This window comes from Spermophilus citellus (genome assembly GCF_964194105.1).
Source record: "Spermophilus citellus genome assembly, chromosome: 7".
Lineage (NCBI taxonomy): Eukaryota > Metazoa > Chordata > Mammalia > Rodentia > Sciuridae > Spermophilus > Spermophilus citellus.
Genome location: NC_138188.1, coordinates 86237654 through 86255101, shown reverse-complemented (window position 1 = coordinate 86255101; position 17448 = coordinate 86237654). Strand labels below are relative to the sequence as shown.

The window sequence follows — 17448 nt, the reverse complement described above, 5'->3', positions numbered from 1 at the left end:
AGTAACTTCTAATCTATTTTCTGTCTCTATGAATGTGTCTATTTCAGTTACCTCCTATAAAGGAAATCAAATGATACTTGTCCTTTTGTGTCTGAGTTTTTAGCATAATCTCTTCAGAGTTCATTCATGTTATAAGTATTTTATAAGAAGTTAATTCCTTCTTAAAGCCCAATAGTATTACACTGCATGTATACACTACATTTGGTTTTTCTGTTAATATGTTAATGAACACTTGAGCTGTTTTCACCTTTTGACTATGATGAGTAGCGCTTCAGTGAAAAGTGGAGTGCTAGAATCTGTTCATGTCCCTGCTTTGAATTCCTTTAGGCATTTATCTAGGAATAGAATTGCTTGAATGACCTGGTAATTATATGTTTAGTTTTGTAATATAATTTTGGGACTAGCTTTTTTGGAAACCATCAAACTTTTGTAATGACTGTGCTGTTTATATTCCCATCAAGAGTGTATAAGGGTTCCAGTTTTTCCATATTTTTGCCAACATTTGTTAATTTCTGTGTTTTTTAAAAAGATAACCATTCTAATCTGTGTGAAATAGTATATATATCACTGTTGATGTGGTTTGCATTTCCTTTATTGATTAGTGATGTATATCTTTTCATGCTGTTGTTCATTTTTGTATCTTTGGAGAAATGTCTATTATAAGTAATTTGCTAATTTTTAAATTGGGTATTTTTGGGGAGAGTGATTTGTAAGAGTTCTTTACACTATGTATTCTTGATATTAATCCCTTGTGATATAATACGATATGCAGATATTTTCTGTGGTTTGTCTTTTTACTCTCCTGTTAGTTCCTTTGATGCACAGAAGTTTTTAATTTTAATGAAATCCATTGTATTGTCATTGAAATCATGCTCAGCAAGAGACCAAGCACCACTTTGAATTCAGGTTTATTTATGCTTGGGGATCCAGATGATCTTGTGCTCTGAAATTCTGGGCCCCCAACTGAAGTTACATGAGGCTTTTACAGGAAATTTGAAATAATTTCTTAACCATTACAACATCGGTGGGTTTGAATTCTTGGCCTGTGTGACTAATGACCATTCTCAAGGAACTTAAGATATATAGTTCACAGGTGTAGAACAAAGATAGTAAAATACCTGTGAGTGTTATTGTGAAGTGGTCTTTACCACAAGCAGCAGTAACTCAAGATGTACTGTGAGAGAGTGGGAAGGATCTTATCTCTCTGAAGAATGAGAAGGCCAGTGCTGCTTCTGATCCAGAGGTCTTAATACAAAAGGAAGGAATTGGAGTGAATAGAGTTTGAAGGAGAATATCTCTCATAGCAATAAAGGACCTGATATAGGTCCTTGCTCCATCCATGTGGCAGTAAGGCAGCAAAAATCTAGCCCAGGACTGGGGTCAATTTCGGGTTGCGTACCAGCCACTATTGAGCTTATAGTGGAAATGGAGAGCGTGAAGGGCCTCATTTCTTTGATTAAAAAGAGAGCAAGAGAAATAGAAGGGAAATATGAAAGAATGGTAAAGGTTCTTTAGGACAGGGAATGGTAAAGAGCCCTGAACTCCCCATCCTGGGTTTTGGTACCAAATAAAAGCACATGAAAGAGCATACAAAAAGAAAAGGAAAATGGAAGCTGACCTCAATGGACCAGTGATGCTTTATTAAACAATGGAGGGGCACATTTTTGAGGGGAAAGTGGTGGCGGCTGCAACAAGGCTTTGGATTTTATAGGGTTAAGCAGGGCCAGGTAATGGGAGGAGTTTTGATGGTAGGAGGACAGGTAAGGGAAGTTCCCTGGAGCCTATTGTCCATATCCTTCATTATCTATTTGTTAACTTGAGTAATGTGCATATTTGTAGTATTTCTCCTTCAGGGACTTTGAGTATTCCCATTTCATTCACTTTCTTTTGTCACAACAGGATGGAATGTTTCAAAATTGCTATCTAAAAATGTATACCAAGAACTGTCTTTAAATATATATGATTTATACCATGTACATTTCAGAATGGGATTGTCAAATTCTACAAAACAACTTGTTGATATTTCTTTTTTATTTGTTCTTTTAGTTATACATGACAGTAGAATGTATTTTGACATATCATACCTTCATGGAGAATGACTTCCCAATTTTGTGGTTGTACATGATGTGGAGTTACACTGGTCATGTATTCGTATGAGAACATACGAAAAGTTGAGGCTGGGGCTGTAGTTCAGTATTAGAGCGCTTGCCTAACATATGTGAGGTACTGGGTTTGATTCTCAACATCACATATAAATAAAATAAAGGTCCATCAACAACAACAACAAAAAAAGAGAGAAAACTTTAAAAAAAAGAACATAGGAAAGTTATGTCCAATTCATTCTACTGTCTTCCCAAAAACTTGTTGATATTTTTGTTGAGATAGTATAGTATTTGGCCTCATTGTATGTGCTTTTTGAATTAAACAAAATTATCTTTTGAAAATAATTGATTATTTTTATTGTGTTTTCCTGTGACCATTTAATGTTTATATTTGGTCAAGAAAATCCCCTACTATATAACATCTTTCTTCCATAACAATACACTTCATAGTGTAGTTTACAGTTAAAATTTAAATTTTTTTCCAATGTGTGTTTTGCTAGAAAACAAGGATTATTACACCGTTTGTTTCTTAGCTCAGGAGAAGCATGAGTATCTGAGCATTTAATCTTAATTAGTTAGATCACAATCTTCCTTTATTTATAGTGCCTGTGGTGATCATTTTGCTGAGAGAGTGGTATGAATTGACCTTTCTTGAGGCTTTCTTCTTCTTCTTCAATAAACGAAAGTTTGCGGTAGTCTGTTTAGATTCTTGTTCTTCAAGATTGATTCTTGGGGATTGAGGGCTGGAATGATTTGACTTAGTTGAAATTTTTTTGTAGGTGAAAGTGGCTGAGCCTTATGTTTTTGAATATTTGGCATTTAATTTGCAACGTAAAAGTAAAGAAAATTATACCAAAGTAAATATGAAAAGGATAAGCAGTGTAATAACAGTAATAACTGTTCCTTTTACCATGATACTGCACTACCAATGTAGTATATAGTATCTGTTAGATACTGTCGATTTTAAACTTACAACTAATTTTTCATAGTCCCAATCATTACTCTCAAAATAAAGAAGCATATGTGTTACTTGTCTTTAAAGTCCCTTTTTATCACTTCTTACAGTTATCTTAGTTGTGAATACCTTACATTTAAAAAATTATGTTATTTTAAATATGTATATAAGTACCAAGAAAAGTATCATATTACGTATTACTCAGACTTAAATAGTATTTTCCTTATTTACATCAAATTTGTCTTTATTTTTTAAAAAAATAGTATAGAAAGTTAAGACCTCCTTTATATTGTATTTCCTGAGTCTCTTATTTTCTCTTCATAGTTATCTGTGATCCAAATAGTTTGAATCCTTTTTGTCCAGATTTTAAATTTTATTTCATGTGTTTGTATTACATATGGTAGTATATTTTGTATTGACAAATTTTATTAGAAATAATATTATGTTCATCATGCCCAAACTCATTTTGCATTCAGCCTATATTGAAATATTAAACAAAACCTTAGATTTTAAACTATTTCTTATAGGATAAATTTGTTACTATATTCTTAACTTTATTTGTATTTACCTTTTGATACATGAACCATGCTTGAAATTTATTAATAATTAGCTTTGGCTTGTAATTTTTTTTATTATACATAAGTTTGATTATCAGGAAATTTGTGTTCTAGAATTCTACTTTTTAAACCATTTTGACTTATTTAATATTTATATAACATTATTCTTTTGCTCATTTTACATGTACATAATCCTATAATATGTATATCCCGTTTTCCCCCAAAGACATGTGGAATTTAAAGGTACAACAGGGATGAGAACTTCTCAAATCGGAGTTGATTATTTTATCTTTGCCCAGATTATTTAGTCTTCCATGTAGGAAGGTATATGTAACCTGTTGTATTTTTACTTTGAATATATGCCAATTGGATTCTAAATTCATTTGGACTTTATTAGAATTGAATATAATACAATTCTGTTTTGCAGGGATTCACAATCAAGTAAGACAGTGGATAACATTTCTGCAAAGCAGGCTGTAAACACTAAAGAAAAGCAAAGAGATGATGATGGCCTTTCTCTTATAGTGTCTGACACTCAGCCTAAAGGTTTGTGAACCTTAGAAAACTGTTGGAATTTGAATTTTTGCATACTGCATTTATAGAAATTTTAAGTTATAAATAAATATTTCATCTTACATGGGAAGGATACAAATGCAAAGGTAGGTTATTTAGCAACACAAAGAAAATTGCAAAATCTACTATTTATGTACGTCAGTACATATTTCTTGATTTGTTTGTCCAATCCCCAAATTAAATTTGAGTATTGTTTCTTTTTGTTTTTTATGGAGGCTAAAGATGTAGCTATAGAGGCTGAGGTTGTGGCTCAGTGGTAGCACGCTTGCCTGTCATGCATGAGGCACTGGGTTCGATTCTCAGCACCACATACAAATAAATAAAATAAAGGTCCATCAACAACTTTAAAATATTAAAAAAGATGTAGCTATAAATTTGTAATGTTAATTTAGCTATTGTAAGTGTTGTTTTCATGGATGTTGATATTATTGCTAACTGAATTTTTATTATTAGCTCTCACTGTCTATTCTGCTGTGAAATACATTCTTTATTCATTAGAATTTCTTTCAACTCTAGAAGGATGCCAAAAAATCCACTGTTAGCAAATTTGAAGGTAAATATACCCCAGACTTCTGAAAATTCTTTGTAGGCCTCCTCACATATAGGATTAAAGATTTGATGACTTTTTCTCCTTTTATCTCCTTTTTGAAGATTTAAAAATATTTTACCAAAATTTGTATAAAAACAACTTGCTGTATTAGCCATTTGTAAAATACTTCCAAAGGTCTCTTGGATTATTGAACACCTCCAGAGGTCTCTTGGATTATTCATAGCTTAAAACAAGTTCAGGTTATTTTATTTTCTGAGTGATTTGTAAGTTATTTACACTAGAAAAAGTTCCTTTAATCACTGTGAAATACTTATGCAATTCATTTGAAATACAGCTATTTAAATTATTTTTTTATTTTTTAGTAACCTTTTTCACCGAAGGGAAAAAAGTCAAAAGGAAACTAGACTAATAAATTTTATGTTATACAAGAAGCCAACTAAACTCTTATGAGAGCAATCTTTGGAGAAAGAAACTCAGTCATTAAGTAGTATCAGGACACTGAAAGGTGTTTATTTTCGTATGAACTATGCTTTTCCTAGAAATAGATATTCTCAAGATAATTTTTAGCCTCTACATCTACTGCAGAGGGTAGGAATATTTGAATAGCAAGTGTTCCTATTTGTTTCCTTAGATATAGTTGTCCTTCTATATCCGTAGAGGATTGGTTCCAATACATTCTTCCTCCCTCCTTCCTTCTGCAGATACCAGTATCTGTGTAGGCTCAAGTCCTATATATGAAATGATGTAGTATTTTCATATAAACTATGCACATCCTCCTATATACTTTAATCTCTAGATTACTTGTAATAGATAACATAGTGTAAGTGCTGTGTAAATAGTTGTTGCATTGTACTGCTTAGTGGATAATGACAAGAAAAAAGAAGTCTGTACATATTCAGTACAGATGTAAACATTGGAGGCCTAATCACACAGTACACCATCAATTGTTGATTAAATGCATAGATGTGGAACCAAGGCTATGAGGGACTGGCTGTAATTATCTCAGTGTCACAGGAGAATTTTATAAATGCATTAGGAAAAGTGCACAATAAAAGAAACACTTTATAGTGTTTTGAATCCTTAAAGGTAAAATGGTAGGTGAAGTGTTCTTAAGGAAATCAGCCATTGAATCTTTATTTAAACTCAGGATGTTTGCTCTCCTATGGATAACTAATACTTATTGTTTAATGAAAACCATAAAATAATGGAAATTCTGAATTAAATCCCAGGTGTTTCATTTTTTTTCTTGTAGTACATGGTTTGTCTTTGGAATTTACTTTTACCATAATCATACACTGGAAATATTTAATATTCTTTTTCTCTCCCTCCCTCCCTCTCTACATCTTTCTTCTCTCTCTTTTATACTGGAATTGACCTCAGGGGTACTTACCACTGACCTACATCTCCAGTACTTCTTAAAAATTTTTTTATAAAATTTTAAGATAAGATCTTACTAAGTTGCTTAGGACCTTGCTAAATTTCTGAGGCTGGGTTCAAACTTTTGATCCTTCTATCTCAGCTGCCTGAGTTTCTGGGATTATAAGCGTGCACTACTGTGCCTAGATAATTTTCTTTTGTTTAAAATATTTTTGTCATCTATTTAATTTTATATTCTAAGAATATTCACATTAAATTGTATATTTTATATTATAGAATCTTTTTTTTATAATGTGTAGCTCTGTGCAATAAGTATTTCTGTTTTCCCTGAGAAAAGCTTAACTGAAATGCAAATAGTAAATTGTTTAAAGGAAACTATAAAAGTTTTCTTAAGCTCCTTTTCTTTCACTGGTCTTTTATAATAGTATTTATATTTATGTTATAAAACAATATAACTTTTTAGATATTAGGCTATTTTTATAATTTAAAATATTGCAAAAAATTTGAATATGCTTTTTAAAGTATTGTGTTGATGAGTTGGGGAAAGTTTGTTTCCCTGGGAGAGGGATTAGAGTATTTTCTTTGGAAATTGAATGGCATTTGTCTTTTTAGAGTTTTTGTCCTCAATTTTGTCCCAGTGTGTTCCTTTTATAGAATGATATAGATATATTATCATGGATGTTAGTTATGAAGAGTTGGTGAACATAGAATAAGAACAAGAATAAAGAGAAGGCGTGTCATGTTAAATGAATGTAAAAGAGTAGTCAGTATTAGATAGATGTAAATTATGAATTAAAGTAGACTGCTTTTGACTTGCTGTGTGTAAACTTTGAGTTGGTACTCATGTAGGTTAGAAAACAAAATAACTCAGGATAGGTTTCAGTTATTTAGGAGGAAATTTTTAGAAAGTATTTTTGTTTAGTACGTCTATTTGATAACTGAAATATTAAGCATTTTTAGTGATTATTGGCATGGGTTTCAGAATGATGCTTTTAAAAGACAACTAATTTATAAAACCACAGTGAATTATCAAAATATTTTTAAGACATGAATTTTCTAAATTTTATTTTTTTTGTCATGTTACCACCAAATGCATTCACAGAAAATAGAAAAACATGGTTTGATTGCTTCAATTTGATTGCTCCCCCAAAGGATATTCCCTCTCCATATTTTCCTCATCTCATATCATGTCCATTACATAATAATATACATTTACTTTGTGTAAATAGGTTAATAAAAAGATATGCTTTTTTATTCATCCAATGTCAACATGGTGATTTAACAGTGGATCTCTGTTTTCATGAGGTTTGGAAGTAGTATAGCAGTTTTTTTTAAAATAGTTTTTAGTTGTAGATGTACACAATACCATTTATTTATTTATTTATTTATTTATTTATTTATTTATTTATTTATTTATTTATTTCCATGTGGTACTGAGGATCGAACCCAGCGCTTCACACATGTGAGGCAAGTGCTCTGCCACTGAGCCCAGTTTTGATGATATTTTTTTGAACTCCTCTGAAAGGGATTTTTTTTAATGTTTTGGCCATATATATGCCTTTTCTATTTTTTTTTTAAGATCTTAACAGTGGAAGTAGGGGTTGTGACTGTCTTGAAGATGAGAGCAGAAGCAAGGATGTTACATATTCTGATTCAAAAATGGAACCCACTCTGATCTCCAGGAAGGCAAGAAGACGACTCAAATATAATTTATCTGAGTCTCATAATTCTACTTCTTTGGATAAGCCAACAGAAAAAAGAGTAAGTAGAAGTATTTATATGTCATCGGAAATAATTTTGTACAAGTGATAAAAGTGAGTTGACTATAATCAAATAATGTTCTCCCAACTTTCTTCTTTCATCAGCTTTCTTTAATTCTTTTTTGGTTCTTTTCTAGCTTTGTTTTATTTATTATTATTTTATTTATTTGTTTGTTTGTTTTTTGCCGTATTGTGTATTGAACCGAGTCCCATGCATGCTAGGCTAGTGCTCTATCACTGAGCTCTACAACCCCAGTGCTTTTTATTTTTGAGAACAGGGTTCCACAAAGTTGTTCAGCTACCCTGAACTTGTGATCCTCCTGCCTTAGCCTCTCAGGCAGCTGGGATTTCAGGAGTGCACCACCACACCTGGCCTATCTTTATTTATTTAAAAATATTTTATTATGTAACTTTTCTCAGTAGTACAATTATTGGAGCAAATTCCACATATTAGAAAATAATAAAAAAAACTAAAGTTCCTTTTTCTCTGATACCATTCTCTCCTAAGTAATTTGGTGCACTTGTAGTTTGGTGTATATCCATGTAGTTTTTCATGTAGTTATAAGACTTGTATAAATAAATCCTTCATACTTGTTTTTTTTTAACCAGATACTAATCATACTGTCCAGTCCCTTGCTCTGTAAAACTGCTATTAGATTTATTTTTCAGTAGCATTTTACTTACCAGATTGTTGAAGCTCATATTTATTTAGTGTTTAGGGAATTTATTATAAGTAATTGCCATATCTAATACATAATGTTCCTATTTTCGAAGACTTCTTATACAATAAAACCATAGGGAGACAGCTTTTTGATTCCTTTGATTCACAAACCATATAAGGACTTTGTAGTGCCTTTAGTTATAAATATGAACATGATTTAGATTTATATAGTCATGGAGAGGTTGAAGACATTGGTTTTCATAATTTTTAATGTTGTTATCCTGTTAATTTTCTGTTTTTATTACCAAAGCAGTTAGTTATATGTGGCCTTATTACTTTTGAAAATAAATCCTCTCATTGTAAAGTTGATGTAGATCATGGGAGACCATCTGAACCATTTGTAAAGATGGGCATCCCCTCTCACCCTTTAAAAAATTGTTTAGGCATCAGATTGGACAGACCAAACCCTATATCTTTGTACATAGGAGACACTGCCGAGTATAATGTAGTATAATTGTGTATTTTTCTATTCATGTAGTTATAGAAATGATGTAATATTTTTATGTTATTCTTAAGGAATTTAAGCTTTAAAAAAGGGTTTTAAAGAAGCCAAATTATAAAAATGTGAATTTTTCTTTACATTTATGTTCAGAAAGGACAAGAAAATGACTCAGCAATCTCTAATGAGTTTGAAAAGTCAGGTAAAGACTATCATCAGACCTCAACACTGCTTGAAGACATTACGCCTGAACCTGTAGAAAGTGATTTTGCTGAACTGTCCTCATGTGGTAGTCAGGAGTTGGATATAAGTGCTTCTTCCAAAAGTGCCACTGACTATTCAACCACTGAAAATTTTGAGAGCTCTGTTTCCAGTAATACAGTGGAGATTTCTTCTGTGATTGAAAAGGATAAGAATGAGTTGAGTACAGTAGAAAAGCCTCTACTAACTGGACACAGTGAAGGGAACCAATCATTGATCTCGGCTGAGCCAAGTAAGTGACAGGAGAATTGTAAAGGCACTTAATTTTCTTTGATTTACTCAGGAGTGTTTTCTTCTCAAACAGATTTTGCTAAGGCAATAAACTGTTATGACATGATTGCAAAATGTATCAATGTTATGAAAATGTCCTGGGATTTGGAGGTTTCCTTTATAAATCTTACAATATCAATTTAGGCAAGTGAATGGAACACTTGGAAGCAGAGTATCTTTTTAAAACTAATCACTGTGATTCAATCCAGTACTTTTAAAAAAGATTCTCTAAGGACCATTAATTATTATCATTTGGTTAATGCAGCCAAGTTTAAGTGCTATTTAACTATTATCATTAATTTTTATTTAATTAACATTGGAATTGTTGATGTATTCACATGCTCCAAAAAATTCATGAGGTTCTAAAGAATATACAGTAAATATTCTCTCAAATCATCCCTTAGCTATGTATTTATTACTTCCAGAAGCAATGAATGTAGTTGGGTTTCAAGTGCAATTTAGTGTAATGGCACACTAAATTGTGCCATTAGAAGTAGAAGTTGTTCCTAAGGTCTTGTATTATTAGCTTTCCATCACTGTAACAAAATACCTGAAATAATTAACTTACTAAGAGAAAATGTTTATTTTGACTCACAGTTTTGTAGATTCCAGTACAAGATTGCGTGGACCTATGGTGACAGGGAACACATAGTGGAGCAAAACACTTATATTATGAGACACGGAGCAAAGGGAATGACTGGATAGATGGGGCCCCAGATCCCCTTTAGGGCCATATCCCAGTGACCTAAGGACCTCCCATTAGGCCCTGCATCTCAGAGATACCCTCACCTCCCAATAATGCCGCTTTGAGTTCCAAATCTTTAACATAAACCCTTAAGGAACACTTAATACCCAAACTAGAGCAGTTTTCCTTATTGATTTAAACATTTTTAAAGTTGCTTATCCTATAGAAGGTAAGGTTGCAGATCAATAACTGAATAACAGTACTGATATGGAGATATTATATAGAACTAGGGCAAATATGATAATGAATATTAGTCTACTTCTAAATTGAATAAATTTAGATGATTAAATTTAATGAGATTTTTCAAGATATTGCACTAATTAGAAAGTATTTTATTTGATAGGTGATTATTGTGACATATTCAAAATACATGTTTCCTTTTTAGTTGTTGTTTCCAGTGATGAAGAAGGACCCATTGACCATCAAAGTTCAGGAATTCTTAAATTACAATCTAAGAAAGACTATGAGATTACTAATGAAAAGGAGAGTACTTCTGAATCACCACTGTCAGAACTACCACTAGTTACCTGTGAATCTGGACAGGTAATTTATTTCTGCCTTCTCTTAGATTAATAATGAAAAATATACTTGTTGGATAATTAGTTGGATAATCATTATTTCTTTTAATAAGCAGAATAATGTAATACAAATTGTAAATTTTATTAGTTTGTATTTTGAGAAAACTTTTGTATTAGTTTGAGTGACATATTTGGTTTTTTGAAGTGAAAGGAATATGTCACTTTTTTCTAATCATTTATATTTATTCTGTCTAAATATTCTTTGACTTAAGTACTTTTTAAAAACTCTCATATGCATAACTTTTATCAAAACATTTTTTAGAATAGTGTATAATATTCATTTGGTTGTGGAGTACTGTAGCTACTAGAAAATCCTTTTCCTCACTTACTATTAAGGCAATATGAGATAAAGGAATGATATGCCTTCTGCAGATATACAGGTGTGTGTTCAAATCCTGGCTCTGCCATCTGGGCAAATCATTTAACTTCTCTTTTGGGAGGTCCCAGGGATTAAACTCAGTATTGAGCCATATCCCCAGCCCTATTTTTTATTTTATTTTGAGACAGGGTCTCACTGAGTTGGTTAGTACCTTGCTTTTGCTGAGGCTGGCTTTGAACTCATGATCCTCCTCCCTTAGCCTCTCGAACCACTGGGATTAAAGGCATGTGCCTCCGTGCCCAGCCCAAATCACTTAACTTCTTTAAGCCTGAGTTTCCTTACATTTTAAATAAGGATAATAGTACCTACCTCATATGATCATATTATTAAATAACATGAAACATTTATAACAGATTCAGAAACCTATTAAAGTTGACATGTTTTCCTTCTTATAGAAATTAATAAAATGAAATGTATTAGTTTAATGGCAGTCAATTTTTTTATATAATCCTTTGAAGAGAGTATGTAGGTAGGTCCTTCTTCATTTATTTTTAGTCCTCTTTCATGTCATTATTAGCCTCTGATTATCCTATTTTTAAGAAATGATTATCAGTGACCACCAGTGCAGAGTTATTTCATTTTTTAATTTGCGACGTGGTCTCACTAAGTTGGTAAGGCTCCCTTGAATTTGCATTCTTCCTGCCTTAGCCTCCAGAGTCCCTAGGATTACAGGCCTGGGCCACCACACTCTAGTGGCTTGTTTTTGGATAATCTTAGAGGCTATTAATTTGCAGTGTGACAAAGTTTGGTCAGATATATAAAAACAGTTTGGCAGTCAGATTATTGTTTCATAGGTATTTCTTTTGCAGTTGAAACTCTACATAGATATCTTGGTGTGGTCTGGGTTTTCCCTAAAATTCTTGCCAAATTGGGTCAATAGCCTACTTAATGGCTTAGGTATATTTATGATTAAAAGTGTCATTACTGGTGGTGCATGCCTGTAATCCCAGTGGCTTTGGAGGCTAAGAGGGTGTCTCGGCACACAGATAAATCAGTCAGGGTCACAACAGGTGAATTGGGCTGGCACAAAATAATCACACAAAGAGAAAATACCTTTTCCTTTGGGTTCTGTGACAGCTCCTCTGACCCACATCCCACAAAGGGGCAAGGCAGGCAAGAAAGAAAGAGAGGAGCACGCCTTAATCCCTGGTTTTATTGGGGGAGACTGTTTGAAAGAACATTCCATCCATATCCCAAAGCTTTGCTCCCCTGCTGAGTGGAGATGGGGATCCACCTGCTTCCTGGTTAGGGAAGCCAGTCTCCACATTTCCATCACTCAAAGCTAGGGGGCACTCAGCTCCTGTGTGGCAGCTCTTGACATATTTCCCCTTTCTTAGTATATAAAGGCAGTTGAGGAATTCTATCTTTCAGTCACTGGATTCTTGGTCCGAGGTCATCATGACCTACTATTGGGACACAAAAAGAATTAGAAAACATATCATTTCAATAACATACCATATAGAATGTTTTAACATATTTTTAGGATTAAAGTCATTTAATTAACTCTGAAAGATCCAGGTTATTATTATTACTCTGCCAAATACTCATCAGAAGATTTTTAATCCTTTCTCAATTTTATTGGGAAACATTGTGTTTGGCCATAGTAACACAGACATGGCATTTAAGTCTTTCCTCAAACCATAGAGCATAGAGCTCATTTGTATTATTCATTACAGTGGCTTCTAAAGTGTTCAACTTCATTCCAATCCATCCATCAGTATTCATCTGACTGTTGGAGATCTTGGAAGTAATTGAAGTCAAATTATTAAGAAAATTCACATGTTGTAAGTTTTGAGACATAGCCACAAAGGCTGTAATTATAGAAACAATGAGTAACGTTTTAAGTAATCACTTTAAGGCTCACAAGGTCTAATTAATTGGCATGCAGCTGTTTCAAAGCCTGAATGTTAATTTCAGAATGCCATAGTTCCGAAATGCTAGCTGACAATAGGACAATGGAACATTGATGAAGAATCAGTGTCCTTTTCCTCTGTTATAACTAGTGATACAATTAAGCAAGTTGCATTTTTTTACAGGTTACAGGATATTTATCATCCTTTCTCTTTTAATCCTCACACTTTAGGCCTGTCAGTAATGTAGAATTCTGGAGGCAAAAGTTAGCATCACACATCCTTCTGGGCACCATCTCGCTGAGGGTTAAACTTCTAGGAGTTATGGCATCCTCATGTAATTATTTTTGTCAATTCTAGGAGACCAGTCTGTAAATAACTGGCCTGTATAGGGAAATTCTATTTTAACAATCTTTCTATTTTGACAGTTTTCCAGATATATAAATATAGCCTTAATTTCAAAGGACCAGCATGTTTGGCTGGTTTAGGTTTCTCATATGCTGTCTTTTTCTCGAAAGTTATTCTTATACAGCCAGCATGTATCATAGGATCAATTTAGGTAGCTGACCATTATAGTCAATATAATTAATGCAGTTACATGGGTGGATTTCCAGTCTACATTGCAAAGCACATTAAAAGTGTACCTGAGAAATGGGTCCATAGAAGTCTTCATAAGTTTTACTTATTTGTCAAGCTTGAAAAGCCTGCATTGCTGCAAAGTCTGCAGCTGGAAATTTACCTTCCTGTGTCAGATTTTTCAGCCATTCTACAGTGACCAGTTTAAACTCTATCTTTTGAAATTTGATTTAACTTACTAAATTATGTTCAGCAGCAGTAAGATTCTCAGTATCACAATTAAGAAAAATTTTTGAAATATTTTGTAAGATCTAGTGTGTGCATATGGGGTCCTGTTTGCTGCCTTTTTTATTTATTAAAATTGAATAAAATGCTGGCATAAGTCATAATATCATTGGTTTTAATTTATTGACAATAGTGCAAGTATTTGAATAATGAGAAGGGATTTATTATCTCTAGCTGGTCATAAAACTTGACAAAGGTCATCTATTATGTTAAGTTCAACATTAATGAATTGGAAAGGGACCATGTTAAATAGAAACTTTGCCTTTACTAAATGTATGACTTGATTTTTATTTTAACAGAATTACCAAAAATGAAGATATAATAAGCTGTATATAAAAATTTGTACCTTGAAATTAGTTCTAGATTAATTTAAATGATCATCTTAATTTAGAAAGAATTGAGAGGCAGAGTTCTTAATTTAGGAGCTGTGGCCTTTACTAAGGGCATGAGAAATATAGATAGATAGATAGATAGATAGATAGATAGATAGATAGATAGATAGAGACAGAGACATCTTTCCAGAATAGAAAATACATGTGTTTAATAAGCATAAAATGCTCTCTTAAATCCCATAAATGTCTAATAAAACAGAAGTAATATGTAAGAATTAGAAGTAATAATCATAATTACTGATTTTAATTTTTTAGGAGAAGTTTCAAAAATAGAACTCTAGGTAGTATTCGAAGACATTTATTGTTTAATCAAGGATGTGAATTTATTTACTAAAAATTTAATCCTTGTTTAAACAGCAAAATTACTAAGTATAAGCTTAATGTTTAATAAGCTCTGTTATGTCAGAATATGGACAAAAATCTTAGCTTATGTCACTATATTAGTATCAGGGGAATAGCCTGAAATGTCCTAGAATTGATCAGTCCATATAGTCAATCCAGCCATCTATCTATCTATCTATCTATCTATCTATATATATATATATATATCTGTTTTCAAACTGTCTCAACTTTCTATATCTCTGTCTGGACAATTATACAAAGATTTCCCTATTCAGGAAAAACGTTTTTTCATTAAAATCTTAGAATAAATAAAGACTTTTTTTTTTTTTTTTTTTTTTTAACCCAAAGATGATTTCTTTCTTCCTCTTATGACTCTCCAATGTGTGCTTTTTCTCTGGAGAAGCATCCTTTTATCTTTCTAGAATTCTTTTTTTTTTAACTTTATTTATTTGTTTTTATGTGGTGCTGAGACTCGAACCCAGTGCCTCACATGTGCGAGGCAAGGACTCTGCCACTGAGCCACATCCCCAGCCCATCCTTCTAGAATTCTTATATGGTTATATTTGGAATAATTCCTGTAAGTCTTAGAATTTAAATAATTGTTATTTTTTAGTGAGAATTTTTTCTGGACATCTTTGCTTCATAGAATTATATCTGTCTCTTTACAAAAACCTAAATAATGATTTAGGAATTATAAATCATTTGATGGTTATATTTTAGACTTTATAATGTAGTATCTCTTGAAGTAAGTATTTACAGCAAATTACATTTATCTTAAATATTTTTAACTATAAAAGGCAGAGCATTAGAAAAATGCATAAGTATAAATTAAATGCTTCCTGTTGAGGGAAAACAATTAGAAGCAAATAGACACATATATTTTGATTATCTTATGAATTAAAGAGTAAGATTATTTAAATAACTGGAAAAATATGCATTAAAAATAAATATATAAATAGCTTATAATAAATGTATAAATAGCTTATAATTATGTAAATCTCATGAAACCATGTGGTTCTTAAAATATCACTTATTTTCAACTAGGAGTGCACTTTTATGTGACGTCACATGATGTAGCTAAAATAAGATCCTTATGTATATTTTATTTATTGTAATTACATAGTTAGAAATGAAAGGAAGAAGGATTTCTTGGCCATCATGAAAACTCTGTGTAAACATTTTGGGTGCCAGCTTGTTTTCACAGTGGTCAAATCCATCCAAATATAGTTCCTAAAAAGAAGGTTAAGTTATGAAAAAAGGTATGCAAAATCTCTCTTATTCCTATGACATTATTGCAATTTTTTATTAATAATAAAGCTATAGAGAAAAAATCAGGTTACTTAATGGAGGAGTTTGCCAAATCAAATTTTACCTGAAAAATAAATATCTTTCATTAGTGGGAATGTATTAAAATCATGAAGGAATTTTTTAACAGCTGGGCGCAGATCTTGTAATTCTGGTTGTCAAAAGCCTGAGTGAGAAAGAACTATATTAGTAATGGGAGGCAGAGCTGCTTGATTGACAGTGGGAGGGACCAAAGGAAAGCCTGTGGAAACGCGGGAGGCGGGACTTTTCTGCCATTTTGTCGGGCAGCCACTAGGCTGAAGGATTTCTTCGTGCTAATGCATGGACCCAACGTGTAACCTAAAATTTTGCTTGAGGTCGTGTGCATTTCGCACGTCTGATTACTAGCAGTTCTGGTTGAACCCTTGTTGTGCCCAGTGATGCATCTGCGGCTTTGTGTTTTCGCCAGCGGTTGTAACAGCGTGGAGCCAGCAGGCATGGCTGTTGCGACCAGTCGCTACCGCTGCCATTCGCAGCTCGGGCTGGTTTGGCGATTTGATCCCGCGTTCTCCCCGCCGGGGTGGGCCGCTTGGGGGAGAAGTTACGCTAGCCCTTGCCCTAAGCTCCCAGGCGAAAATCCTTGGTGCCAGGCTGTTTAGTATTCGGTCATCCTCCCCCACCCCCATCCCGTCACGCTGGGGCGGGTCTTGCGCCCAGCGACTTGTGCCGGTGTCTTGGCGGTCCAGCCTGCGCTTTGTAAGTGGTTATCATGATTTAAAAAAAAAAAAAAAAAAAGCGTGGGCATTTCACTAGTCCTCCGGAGTCGTGAGGTCGGCAGGGTGGCCCTATGTTCCCTTGGCTGACGGGCCAGCTGGCACGAGGCGAAGCGGGAAGCAGGGCTCGGCCAGGCTAGGCTCCGGGGCGGTTGCAGCGAGCCACAGCGCCATCCGCTGTCCAGCGGCTGACCCGGGTGGGAGCTCCTGGATATGTCCCGTCAGAATCCCGGATCCAAAGGTGGGCGGCGGTCCTGCTTGCATCGTTGCAGGCTGCCATTCAGGGCTTTGTTGCTTCCCTCTCCTTGAGCTCCGGGCGTGGAGGCTCGGCAGCCATACTGTGCTTCTGTCCCTGTGGGCGGGAGCGACGGCCGGCTTGGCCTGTGTCTATGCCAGTTATGGCCAGCACTTTTGGAGCAATGGCGTGGAGCTGTCACGCTCCTGTACCCCTCGTAGCGCAAGCGTTCCGTGGGTGCTTTAAAAGGTTTACGCTGGTGCCGATGGGTGGGTCTGCGTTTAGATGGCCACACACACGTCCCTGCTCCGGAGCTGCAGCTGCCTCGCGCTTAGTATGGGCATTCAGCCATTTGCCCTTTCCTCTGTGGATTGCTGTTCCCGCAGCTCCCTTCTGAAGCATGCGGTCATTAAAAAAAAAAAAAAAAAAAGAAGGGAGGGAGGG

General features: G+C 34.0%; 1 protein-coding gene across 11 annotated transcripts in view; it reads left to right on the top strand.

Annotated features, from left to right (window-relative positions):
- SENP7 (SUMO specific peptidase 7) overlaps positions 1 to 17448 on the top strand; it is a 146644-nt gene that overhangs the window by 98091 nt on the left and 31105 nt on the right. For all 11 annotated transcript variants that reach the window (XM_081302647.1, XM_081302641.1, XM_081302640.1 and 8 more), the window contains 4 exons: positions 4042 to 4160; positions 7694 to 7875; positions 9188 to 9527; positions 10696 to 10853. In XM_081302647.1, coding sequence (XP_081158773.1) covers positions 4042 to 4160; positions 7694 to 7875; positions 9188 to 9527; positions 10696 to 10853 — 799 coding nt within the window. The remainder of the gene's footprint in view (positions 1 to 4041; positions 4161 to 7693; positions 7876 to 9187; positions 9528 to 10695; positions 10854 to 17448) is intronic.